This window comes from Pieris brassicae, chromosome 7 (genome assembly GCF_905147105.1).
Source record: "Pieris brassicae chromosome 7, ilPieBrab1.1, whole genome shotgun sequence".
NCBI lineage: Eukaryota > Metazoa > Arthropoda > Insecta > Lepidoptera > Pieridae > Pieris > Pieris brassicae.
In genome coordinates, this window is record NC_059671.1 from 7,637,161 (window position 1) to 7,651,455 (window position 14,295).

Sequence of the window (14,295 nt, forward strand, 5' to 3'; positions counted from 1 at the left end):
CCATGGATACTCTCAATGCCAGAGTGCTCACAAGTGCCTTGGCGGTTCTTTTTAGAATTGGAATGCTCTTTTTTAAGGACCCTAAGGCGAATTGGTTTGGAAATTCTTCATTGGGTAGCGAAAACATCCTCATATTATTTATTACTTAATATGCAAAACTCACATTGCTCCTTTTTTTGATTTAACTGCAAGTTATGTAATGGTGGAGAGGCACTTGAAGGCAGCCATTGAATGTAAAATACATTACATAGATGTGTGCAGTAAACTTACGGTAAAGATTCTAATATTCAATATGTAGTAATACGGTGGACTCACATTTGGTCCGTTGTAATTCCTGGGTAACTAGCTGTACTGACAGCTCCCAAAAGCTCAAAATTATCCTGGGCACTTCTATGGATCTTTGGCGAATCCAAGTGAGGGGGGGGGGGGGGGTAACAAAGGTGTTATAAATTCACTATCCATTTAGCGGTTTTTTATTGACTTATCGAATTCACTTGTGAGAAGGAAATCGCTTCGTTGTTCATGTGACGAACTCACATGAACAACGAAGCGATTTCCTTCTTATAGATTCGTTATTTCTTACAATTTTATGGTGTTTTACTAAGTTGTAAATTGTATTTAGTCATACAGATCACAATTGATTCAATTCTTGTAAATTACGTTAAAGCAAACAATAAAACATACATAATTGCTCATTAATAACTAAAGGCGCAAATTTTTAAACTCTTTTTAAAAGAGAATTTAAATATTTATTTCATATATAAGCACTATTATATAGGAATAGGAAGATAAATTCGTAATACATACGTGTATTACATATGAAGATATTTTTTTTGCAATGTCAAACAACAATGGAAATTCATTAAAATGAAATTAGTTGTAGACATTATGTACTAAAGTCAAAGAAATTGTTTTATTTATATGTGCGTTCATTTTATTATTATAGGTGTTTCGTGCATAAGAGATTCAACCGCTGATGCGTACAATTCCCAGAGTAGGAGGAAATTGTTGTTGAGCGAACCCAAAACTATTTTAAACTATTTCTGTTACGTTACTATTCCCTACCATCTCTTTTCCCTTCTCTTGCTTCCTTTATTGGTGGCTTCTTCATCCTTCTCCTATTGAAATTCCTCTGTTTATCTTCGTTCTTTATAAAATACACAAGAATCGCCTCACTGTGGTTGGAAACATATGGAGATCCAGATGAAAAGATAATGATTTGATTATCTGATGGTAGGAGAGGGTGGAAGGGAGATGTAAAGTGAGCTCTGCGGGAAGAGATGCTAGTCGAAGTTTACGTAAATATTGTTGTTTTAAAATTACTAGCTTGACATTAATTTTTTTTGACATTTTTAGTTAAACCCATTTTTAAGGTAAAAGATGGTATATAGCTGAAAACCTTCCTCTGTATATCAACAATGTATTTAAAAATATATAAATCGCACGCTCCATTAAAACTAAACAAACAAACTCTACCTTCATTATTAAAATAGATAATTAATTAAAATCTGTAATACATTATTTGTCTTGAATACTCTATATATTTTATCCTATACATATACCCATTTTTATTGCTTGCTATGGAGATAGTTTCGTGGTGTCTACTGGACATACTACGTTGTAGTCTATTCGACGATAGGGCTTTACATTTGTCATCCTATACCTCCAACGAAATACAATATTAATTTTAATCTTTCGTATCTAAACCAAGGGCGGATCTAGAATTCGTGTCAGTTCACAGTGTGAACGTAAGTAAGTTTATTTTTTATTAATAAGACCGTAAACACAAGATTTTATAACCTTTAAATAATCATGTGCAATAGCTATTACGTTACCATTTAAAAAATGGGAAACATTGATACTCTAGATCACAAATGGGAGTTATGTTCCTGATGGCGCCGTCATGACAATTACTCATATAGTTAATTTTGTATGTAAAACGATTAAAATTTAATTAAAATTAATTTACATAATATAGTTCTCATTGCCTGGCAACAGTACCTGGGTAAATACAACTTTGTGTCTACTATGTGGCCTTCAGTGACTTCTAACACGAAACGATTATTTCTATAGAACTTAGAGTAAAGCCAGACCCGTTAACTATTGCGCTATGGAAGTGGCTACTATTTTATGATACAACTGACCAAATGGACATTCTGAAATGCATAACGTAAAATATTGCATAGTGTCAATATGGTAGCTCTTAGTAGTTAAACTACAAAAATGTAAGTAAACATTATCAATAAATATCGTTAATATATCAAATGAAAGAGACTAGCTGCCCACTACAACCACCGGGAATCTTAGTGTGGGAGCTAGTGTACTTTCTCTTTTAACTACACATACTTTTTTATTGTGTAATAAAGTTTTTTCGTTCTTTCTTAGATTGAATACTATGTGATATTTTTCCTAGCCAATAGGTGAACGAAATGCGCCATACGAGGGAACTATTCTTACGGAGAGAGAGAAAATTCCCAAGTATGTATTTATAAGTAACAATTATACTATGTATACTATATTTTTCGTATTTGTTTGATGTAAGAAAATTAAATTCTTGAACCGTAATGTAATGTAACAGCTTTGCTGTACAAATTCAGATAAATATAAAAGTAAATATAAGACTCTAATTCAATATTAGTTAGTAAATGAATTTATTATAATTTAATACTTATGCGTGTTCTTTAGAAACTATTTCACTGTGCTGTCATCAGCTTTAAAAAAAATAATGTAAACATTACATTGTGAAATGTAGAACTAAAATACGTTACTATATGTAAAAAGAATTGTAGTTAAAAGAATTGTAGCTAGTAAAAAGAAAAACTGAAAGTGTTTTTATATTTAAAATTTATGTTCACCGTAATCGTCATATATTGCAACTTATGCTAAAGAAAATTCATTATATACGTAGTGTACTTATTATATAAACAAAAGACGAATGACTCAAAAGGATCGCGTGGCGTGTCTGTGATTGGGCCATAGATGGGACAGGATCTGTTTTAATTGCAGCCTAAACATAATTTGACAGAAACTGATAAATAATTGATATTAAAATCAAGGTATTACGACTTCGATTGTTTATTCTACATGTGGAGTTTTAACGCCCGGTGCAGCCTTCAAAAATACATCAATTATTGATAAATTGAACAACGATAACTTCAAATTCGAATTAAGGCCGCGAATACAATTTTATGACAAACAACAAATTATAATTTTGATTTTGTTTTTTAATAGAATTTTAATTGTAATTTTAGGCTCTTTTTATTATTTTACCAAAGTCCAAATAGAAATCGTTTTAATTTCTTAAATAAAAAAATTGCAATTAAGCACCTACCCAGACTTATAAAAATATATTAATGGTTTTTTAAATAATGCCGATTTATTTCATCAAATGTTACCTCAGGTTTGTCAATAAAATTTTCAATGTACTACATTCTATAAATTATTTGCTACATAAAAAATAAATTAATCAATGGCGCTGCAACCTTTTTAAGCCTCAGACTTCTGTATCTGTTTCATGATAATTTTTTAATCGAATTGGCAAGTAGGTGGTCAGCCTTCTGTGCCTGACACACGCCGTCGACTTTTTGGGTCAAAGGCAAGCCGGTAACCTCACGATGTTTTCCTTCACCGTTCAATCTAATGTTAAATGCGCACATAGAAAGAAATTCCCTTCGTTCACAGCCGGGGATCGAACCCAAGACCTCAGGGATGAGAGTCGCACGCCGAAGCCACTAGGCCAACACTGCAACATTTGCTACATACAGTATACAATAAAACTTCAATTGAAAATAGAGCAATTAATTTATTGATGAATTTAAAATACTTAACAATACAAAAATGTACACACAGTCAAATCTAAAGACCAATTGTAATTATATACAGTTATTTTATATCCTGTACATTACTTAGAATTATTGTAATGTTGCTTAATAAATATGTTTTAGCAGCTTTGGTAAAAATATTCTATAAACGAAAAGCATTATACAATGTAAAAACGTATAAAATTGAGTTGCCGTTTATTGAAGATACCCAGGCGTTTAAATCAAAACCAAAGTTTTATGTGATGTAAATTTAACTTCAAGACCACACTGAGTTACTATAAAATGAGTAATATTAGTGTATCTAATGAATGGATGTTCACATGACATAAAACAGTTTCCGTAGAACTGTTTCATGTAGAACAGCTTTCTAGTAAGAAATATCCCGTAGAAACCGGCATGTCTTAGGGTACAATTTAGTGATTTGATTCGCGAAGTATGACAAAAAATCCAAGTTAAATTATTGCTAAATCTATAAACTTTATTATCGTTCCAAAAGCACCGGGCAACCCAAGGACTCTATAATATCTGGCATTTTAATAAATGTCACGCAAAACTGTTTTCAAAACGCCACCATTTATTTATTTTAGTCTGCACTAGTATTTTCCATTTTTAAAAATAATGTTGCCATAAAACGTAACGTTACCATTGAACGTAGAAATCAAAATCGGTAAAGTGATATTCTTCTGAACCACACACTAACATTCCTCTACGTTATATTTCTTTTCTGTATCTGAATATATTACATATGGCCTGGGTATGTTCAATTTTAATGTTGCAAACTTAAAGTAAATAATCTCATTCCACATTTAAACAATGAAGCACCTATAAAATTATTAAAAATCTTATAAATTAACAATACGCTAGCATCATTTTACGCAAAAATTACAAAATATTAAATTAATTATCTGCAATCATTACGACTAACGTAATTCTAATCTACAATATGAAGCTTAATCTATTTGAGCTTACATTTTGACAGGGATATTTATCATCGTAGACTAGCCACTGTTCTCAAAAACCTTGGGAATTGTTTTTATTACTATTTGCCAAAATTATACAATAATATAAATAATGAATCTAAAATTACGGTGCTAAGCGCAAAACTTGAAGACGGCTGGACCAATTCCAGAATTTTTTTATCTATTCCTTGAACTCTAAGAGAGGTTTATTTTTAAATTACTGAAATCACCGTGAACGCAACTTTAAGGCAACAAATGTTCCATATGCTGGCATGTAGCTACTAAAAAGGTAAATTAAATTTTAAAGACTCTTTTTTGCTTTGTTGACTGTTAAACAACCGCTTATATTGAATACGTCTGGCGCAAATATCTAGAATATCATAATTTGGAAACGAGACTTAGCGCTATGCGTGACTCCCGTATGTTGGAAATGTAATGGATTTTGACATACATCCTAGTACACGACACAAATATCGTTACCGAATGTTCCCTTACAGTTGCCACTTATTGCAGTGAGTTAGTAGTAAATAAGAAGGACGTATTCAACATTCAGCGGTAACTGCCGAAATATCCTTTAAGTGACGGATGGATCTCACTGTAAAATTTTGGCACATAGTCGAATGATATTTTAGATTTTCCACTTTAATGTCAATTAACACTCTAGCTCGATTCTCGGCTGTTTTCATTAGAGCCAATGCCGTGTGAGGTGGAAGGTGTAACTTCAGGAGCGACTATTAGACCTTCTTTGATCCGTTTCTTTTGTTTCATTCGTCGATTTTGAAACCAGATCTTGACTTGCGTCTCATTCAATTGTAGAGCGGATGCTATTTCTATCCTTCTCGCCCGTGTGAGGTATTTGTTGAAGTGGAATTCCTTTTCCAGTTCTGTAAGCTGTTTGTTGGTGAAGTTAGTTCTGCCAGTGTTGTTCAAGTTGAGGATGGGATTGGTTAGCATTTGACTGCCATTAGGAGTTCGGATTCCATCCTGGGGGCTTCCTAGGACACCTTGATTCACAAAGTCCGCCGGAGGTATCATCAGTTTGGGTACTGTAAAGAAAAAATATATTTAAATTAGGTATTTTTATTTATCAAGGTAAAATACGCATTGTTGTTTGAAGTTTTTAAGGGGCGCGGGGAAAAGTAGTTTCTGCATATGTTGTAAACACTGATGTTTCACAAAAAAATCAGTGGTGCTACATCCGTTTTAAGTCTGGGCCTTAGATTTTTCTATCTGTTTCATGGTCACCAATATAATAGGCAAATGATCAGCTACCTGTGCCTGACACGCGCCGTCGACTGCTTGGGCCTAAGGCTACCGGTTTCCTCACGATGTTTTCCGTCAAAGTTCGAGCGAATGTAAAATGTGCACAGTGAAAGAAATCCATTAGTGCACAGCCGGGGATTGACCCTACGAAATCAGAGATGAGAGTTGCACGCTAAAGCCACTAGGCCAACACTGCTCCAGATATTGCAAGTACAACCCAAGTATTGTTTATCAAGAATGGGACCCAGGTTAACAAATCGAGTCAGTGCGATACATGACAGCATACAAACATTTCTATGTAAAGCTTTTCATTGTTTGAATCCTTTGGTTGGTCATCAATTTTGAGTTAATATTGCGCGTTAATGTTTTGGTACTTTAATAAACAGTATACTTTTATGTATTTAACACCTAATTGCATATATCATTCGATGCTAATTGTACATAATTTAAATATGTGCATAAATATTAGTCCATCCGCAAGTCAATGAACCGTACGACTTTTTGTCTCGCATTCGCAACTATTTATTCAAAAGCGACATGGGATCTCGCTTATGACAGGTGTCAATTTTTTCTAATTCAAACGTTGGGATAAAAGATATTTCAATGCAGGCTCTTAGCGGCCCCCTGTGGCGGGGTAACCTGCAGGCCGAAAAGTGAAGTTTTGACGTTTATTATTGTAGAAGAGTAAACAAGAGCGTGGTGTCGGACATGTCAGGTTAATGTGTCTTTGAATTTGTTTAGGCGTTTGTGATTGACTAAACGTAGATAACCTATGTTAAATACTTTGGTGCTTTTTATTATAAATCTCTTTTGTTGTAAAATACCGGCGTGCGACTCTCATACCTGAGGTCAAAGGTTCGTTCTCCGGTTCTGCCCTAATGGTCTAGAAAGACTAGACTATTAGTGCACAGCCGCACAGCGATGTCTATGTGCATATTTAAGACATGCTCATACAGTGGACATAAACATCTTATGGAATTTTTTGGTTTATGTCTGGCACAGAAGGCTCATCGCCTGCTTGTCTATACGAAAAAATAAATGATCACGAAACAGATACAACAATCTTCAGATCTGCAAAGTAATGCGAACCCAATGAGGCGTGGAGCAGTCACTGAAGCTGAGGTTTTCTCGGTTATTTCATTTAAATTCAGTCATAATACACTATAACCTTTATAACTTTTTAAATATTTTATTTGTTTTAGTATTATAGATGGTATTGAAATCAAAGGAAAATGGCAGGCCTCTATATAAATGTTGAAAACCTTGTTAAATATAGCCATAGAATTTGTTATGTCGATATATCTTTTTAATAGATAAACAACAATGCAAGTACGAGTAAAAAGTAATACCAATTTGAAATTCTATGTTTTTGTTACAAAACATGAATCAAAAGGTTCGAATCCAGGCAGAGTCGCCATATAAGGCTTATCATGTGACTCGTCCTTATATCTTGATTTAATATCACTTTATTTTATTTACAATTATTGATTATACAGCGAAATATAGGAACTAGATAAACATGTAATACAATGCACAGAATACAGCATTCAATATAACAGACAAAATATACCTTTGTCAGTTTGTAATTGATTCTAGAATTATTCTGAACAGGTAATAAAATTGTAGAATTTCTAGAAATATAAAAATCAATAATATTTTTATAAAATATGGTGTTAGATATTTCTTAATACATACACTTAATTAACTGTTATTGTTGGAAACTGAATTTTCAGTCATGTGTTTTATTGGAAGACTACTGTTATAAATTTCTTCTAAAAATTCTACGATAAAAGTGAGCTTTTGTATGTTACGTAAAGTGACCCGGATGTATAGTATTATTATTGTTATAAAATGTGTCTCAACCAACCTAAGTAAGATGCCCAATCTGTCACAAATAACAGAATGAAAATATCGCATGAGTCGCGAATTAACAACCCTATCGGTCCAAGTTAATCCCTTGTTTTCGTAATTGACACGTCTCACTGTCCGCCTGTCCGGCCCATGTGCCCTCCGCTTATTAGTTATTTAATTAACATCTTCATAATAAATGCCTATTTTATTACACTGGGTCTAGCGCGACGTCGCGTGGTAACGGAAATATGTCTAGAATAAGTTGCTTGAGTTCAGGTATTCATACAGTTTTTTATAAATTCTAACTTGAAAATGTATTTCTCTTTCTGTCAAATCATGTTGATAAAAAGAGACAGATTTATGTTTGTGTGTGTGTGTGTGTGTATTTATGTATCTAATTATTGTATATGGAACTGTATTCACAGTATAATAAACGTCTAATACTAATATTCATTGATTCGGTCACGACGACTAATCTGTATTGCCAACGATTCTCCCATACTTACGGGATATTGGCAAATCTAATTGTTGCGATGGGAAGCCATTAAAAATGACGAAGATACTGACAATTTAAGCAGGAAACACGATAATGCACAAGGGTCCGAGCCGATTCGGTTCTCTTCTCTTTTGGTTTTAGCGTCAGATTGCTGGATCTGTTTCGTTACATTTATTTTTGTAATAGGTAGGATCAGCCTGTGCCTGATACACGCCATCGACTTGGTTCTAAGGTTTCCTTAGGTTCCTTAAGAGTTGATTGCGCACATAGAAAGTAAAGTCTATTGACACAGTTCGGGTGCGAACCTACGGGGTGGCATCGCAGCTCAAACCACTAGTCCAAATAACTCTGATCACAATACTATTTTAAAATTCCAATCCCTCCTAAATTTTTTACATTCTATTACGAACTGTTCAAATTAAAAATCTTTTATAAAACTTATCTAGTTAAGGATAAGATTCAGAGTCGAGTCTTGGTGTGACATGAGACTTGTATAATAAAATCTAGTACGCATACAACATGTTATATTCAAATTCAATTTAAAACTCATTGAGCTAACACAATGTATACTTATGAACGTCAATAAAGAAATACGTACTAAATACTTCTAGTTTTCTGACAGTTCTGAAATCAAGATCGTAGAACGAAGAAGAACGAGAAGAACTGGCAATAAAATCTCCGCCATTCTTTTTAATGGCCAAGTTTTTGTTTTACAAAACGTTTGTAAGCTGCAACCATTACAGCATGTTCCACATGAGATCTTTAAGTAATTAATGATAATAATAAAAAATATATAAACGAAAAACAAGCAATGATTTTTCTTCTATCAGTAGTAGGCATGGTGAGCACGCTTACATTCTCGTGGTAACAATACGCAAAGTATAGAAATCATATTAGCGCTGCAACCCTGAAAGTTGCCCTATCACCAAGGTAATATGTTTGGTAACGTGAGACAGTTGTCCACTAAACCGACGCAATCCGTTAACAAAACAAATACTGGCGGTTGTGTGTCTGTTTGTGCAATGCCCGAAGCACTTGACGTTTCGGGTGCAAATGCATTATGAACGGTTAACCGAATGTTTAATTACTAAATGTTTTAAATTGAATGAAAAGAAATACTTATTTAAAAAATATTATTTTTTCCGATTTTAACAACGTTCCAATTGAAATCATAAACAATTTCATTATTATTCTCAAATTATGTTAGTAGGTGACTAAGTTTGTCCATTGTTCTTTTAAAATTAACTTATTAAATTTACTAAGTAAACCCGACAGAGTGCAATATGAGGTTTTATTTATATTATCAAGTGTCACTACAAAATACCATCTTTATAATTTGGTTACTATAATAGGTCCTCCATCTGTAGACTGATATTTATGCTTCAGGTTCAAATTGGTCTTATAGATTACATTTTAGCTTCTCGAACGCTCGACGCCATTGTTATTTGATTCTAATCTATCTAAATAGTCTGGCCATAAATACTGTTACATAAAAATGTTTCTTTTATTCAAATTTTTTAAATAAATATTTTGAATTTGGAACACGTATATTATTTTTAAAAACTTCTTTCGATTTTGCGCCATTACACATAATTTTCGTGTTAATTATCAAATTACAATATGGAAAATAGGATTGTTAAAGAAAATAACTTTGCACAAAGTGGGTATGGAGCCGCCGGTCATATTCCAGACAAAAAGCTCAAAAGTTGAAGCTTGGTATCAGACGTATGTTCGTATATAGTACTATAACATACTATAACAGCAACAACGACACCTCGTCTGTCAGGGTTTGTTCTTCGATCGAAAGATTGGGCGGCCGCATCATGTTAGAACTACAAAGGCTGTTAATTCTGTTAAAGCTAGAATTCCTCTAAACTCCATTAGGAAGCATCTTATCGCGAGAAATAAAGATTCCCGCTAGGACTCTGTCGTGTCTCATAAAACAAGAGTGGAAAAGGTGCGGAATCTTCGACCTAAGTGTAAGATACAGTCTTGGATCATGTTGTGAAACCTCTAAGCAATACACTTTTTAAAAATATACAGTGCACTTTCTAGCAGGATTATGCACCTGGTCACAAGGCACGAACTACCCAAGCCTGGCTTGAAACAAGGTTCCGGACTTTATAAGGGCCGAACACTGACTACACTAGAGCTCACCTAGCCCAGACCTCAACCCTTTAGACTTACAATTATGTTCAGTTTTAGGAGACATGGCCTGCTCTGAACGACACGAAGATAATGAGTCTCTTTGAAGCAAGCAGTGGCGAAATTTCCCTTGGAAACAGTGCGTAAATCCATAGATTCGTGGCTTAACAGATTAAAAGCCAAAGGTGGCCATTTTGAATAGATGTTTTTTCTACTGAGTTTAATAAATATGTAGGTATAAATTTTAATAATTACTTTTAAAAAATGCATTTTCATTTGTAACAGAATTTATGGCTGGACTAGGTATATCAATCTATGATGTTTTTATTTTCAAAATAATGTACGTAGTGGAACAAATTATTTTCTAAGCCAAGTCAAAATATATTTACTCTTAAAAATAATAAAATAAATGTTGTAGCGATATTGCGCTACAACATTTTAGGTCTGGACCTCAGATTTCTGTATCTGTTTCATGATCATTTGTTTATCTAATAGACTTTTTGGGTCTAAGGCAAGCCGGTTTCCTCACGATGTTTTCGTTCACGGTTCGAGCGAATGTTAAATGCGCACATACAAAGAAAATCCAGTGCACAGCCGGGGATCGAACCTACGACGCTGCTTTACTCTTATCTATTGTACACTAAACATGAAATTAAACGACTCTAAATATAAATCAAGCTGAGACAGATGAGAACTAGCAAGTCACTTAATAATCATCAACTATTTCATAAGACGCTAATACCAATTATTTTAGCCATTTATTTATTCATAATTAAAACTAAAGAAAGGTTTAGCCCTCCAATGGGTATAGCCAAATTGAAGCACATATTTTAATTAAATTTCAAACATATATTGTTCATTGTAAATCGCAGATAAATAATTAAAAACCAACGCTACAACCGTTTATGTCTCGGTATACTTATTAAGTAAAATTATTACTAACCCCTATGAACTTGCGCCATTGATGTTTTTTCGAAACTATTGTTTTTAATTATTAAAAATAGGTTGTGTTACGACGTTTAGCTCTGGGTTTTAGATTTCTGTATCTGTTTCGCGTTCATTTGTTTTTCTAATAGGCAAGTAGTTGAGTCGTGTGCCACACGTCGTCGCCTATTGGGTCTAAGGTCGTCCTCACGATGTTTTCGTTCATCGTAAAAGGGAGTGTTTAATGCGGACTTCGATATAAACACCATAGGTGCACAACCGGGGTTCGAACCGCCATAATTTAGAACCTTAGGTATGGCAGTCATGCGATGGAGACAATACTACTCTCAGATTAATACATTTTCCAGCGAAATAAATTTAGTTAACAAAAAGTCTTAATTTTGTATTTCTGGTAATCCATTTACAAAATACAGCGATGCTTGCGTAGCGCTGACGCAGTGGTAATATTTGCTTGTAACAGGAGACGACTGACGGTACACCACTAATCCATTACGCGCCCAAATGTTTGCGCAGGCGAGTTGCGTGTGATTCTGTGCGCAAACACCGCCCGAGTCAATATTGCGTGATTCTGATCAAGGTGAATCAAATATTTTGTAGATAATTCAATGAAAGCTATGAAGGCTAAATTTAAGGCTCAGCCCGCCTCATTTTAATTTGACATATATATTTAAAATTTTGTGTTAATTCTATATTTAGTGTAACATAATCAGAAATAAAAAAAATTATAACAGTGTGGTGGAAACACAAACTGGACATAGTTTTTAGATTACGCTATGAAATATGCTGTAACTGGATTAAAACGCCATTAAATAACATTAGTTTGTAAAGTACAGTTATAATATTTATATAAATTGTATGAAATAAACGCATTTTGATTCCGTATATCTGTATTATTAATGTGTGTGAAAGACTACTTTCCGATATACGTTCAATTGTATTACTGCTAATACAAGAATTTTATGTCTTAGAATAATTAACAGTTTACCGGACTTTTAGTGGTTCATTAAATAATTCATCAACGTTTTATCACCACGATTTCACTGCGTACTCTACTTTAAAATGTATTAAATTTATTTTTAAGGAAGTGTAGTTTGATTTCTGTTTTACGATCATTTGTCTAATAGGCAAGTAGGTGATCAGACTCATGTGTACACACGCCGTCGACTTAGAGGGTTGAAGGCAAGCCGGTTTCCTCGCGATGTGTTCCTTCACCGTTCACGCAAATGTTAGATGCGCTCATAGAAAGAAACTCCAATTGGTCCACAACCGGCAATGGAACCTACAACCTTAGGGATGAGAGTCGCACGTTGAAGCAACTCGGGCAACACTTCCTTACATCAGTATAATTATTCTACAATCAAGGATAAATATAATGCATTCGATTATGTACCTTTTAGTAAGTCGTATCATAGTTAATTCAATTTATACGGACTTAACCACTATCGTAACACATGAAATAAAATGCAAAACACATCGTTACAATCAATAATTCAAGCAATTACGCAAAATCACTTAACATTAACATTCAACAAAGTTGATATCACGATATTTGCTGTAAAAGCTTGCAAATAACCCTATCATGCGGGTGGTAATGGCTACACAGATATAATGGTTTCTAAATTGAGTATAATTCAATCAATTCAATTGTTAGGGCCATGTACTGGCATGTCAACGCCCTGACGAGTAAAAAAAATTGGAATTTGACAGCTAACTGACAGCTAGGGGAGCGGGAATGCGTGCGATTGGTCGGCGATTGGACAATGCGGCAGATGCGCTCGCTTTTTAACCGCCATGTTTGCTTAAATTCTTTTAGGTAAAAAGTTGGAAGGCAGATGTTAATTTGCATTAGATAGTTTAAATAGATATGTAAAAGAATTTATGTTGTTCATTTCATGTGTTTTTGAAAAAAAAACGGAATTCCACTACAAAAATTAAATTTTTAACTTCTAGACTAGAGTCTAACTAGTCTAACTAGAGTCTTCAATATTACCTATTACAAATTTATGCTGTAAATAATTTTACATAAGCAACTGTGAGTTCAATAAAATTTCGTTTTTTAAATCGACATCGCCTATAAAGTTGTGTTATTATTTTAATCTTATCAACAGCGCTTTTAACAATAAATTTATAGTATAGTATAGATACAACCGATCACAGAAATAAGCCACATTGGCCCTATACCTAGCGTTGAGTCCACCAAAAATATTAATAATTTACCTCCATACATTACGGGTTGACGGTTTGACGGATCACCCCGTATTTACTTGGGGTATGGGGAATGGGGCTGATGACAGGATTATCTCGTTTACCGTACGGAAAATATCTCATTTACGCTGTGGCCTAAAAAAACAAAAATATATAATTGACTGTATCATCTACTCAGCTTTGATGTCAGGAAAATACATAATTTTCAATTATTATTTTTATTTTTAGACCATTTAAGACTTAAGTATACACTAATATTACAGAGTTATGGTTATTTTTGTATTTTTCTAAAGAATAACATTTGATATGAATTCAAAATTTCTTTCGCCACTAGAATGTTCCATTATATATATGTATATATTACCAAAATTAAAAAAAGTCCAACCATGCGACTCTGATACAGGCCACTAGTGTACAGTATGTATTAATAAAGCAATAAATAAGCTTTATGTGGATATTCAAGTAATGCCACCCTTAAATCTACGCATTTTTAACTATATTTTTTTGTTTAATTGGTGAATCGTCAGACGTCGAGTTACGGAGAATAAATTCCCATTTAAATCTGTCAATAATAATAATATCCGGTTTTATAATACATTACTTAAGGGTG

The 14,295-nt window shown here is 33.6% G+C and overlaps 1 protein-coding gene across 1 annotated transcript in view; it reads right to left on the minus strand.

The window, feature by feature from the left end:
* Window positions 1-3,828: 3,828 nt before the first annotated feature.
* Window positions 3,829-14,295, minus strand: part of LOC123712418 (homeobox protein Hox-D1-like) — a 41,166-nt gene continuing 30,699 nt past the window's right edge. Inside the window, exon 2 of the mRNA XM_045665499.1 lies at window positions 3,829-5,826. Coding sequence (XP_045521455.1) covers window positions 5,441-5,826 — 386 coding nt within the window. The 3' untranslated portion in view covers window positions 3,829-5,440. The remainder of the gene's footprint in view (window positions 5,827-14,295) is intronic.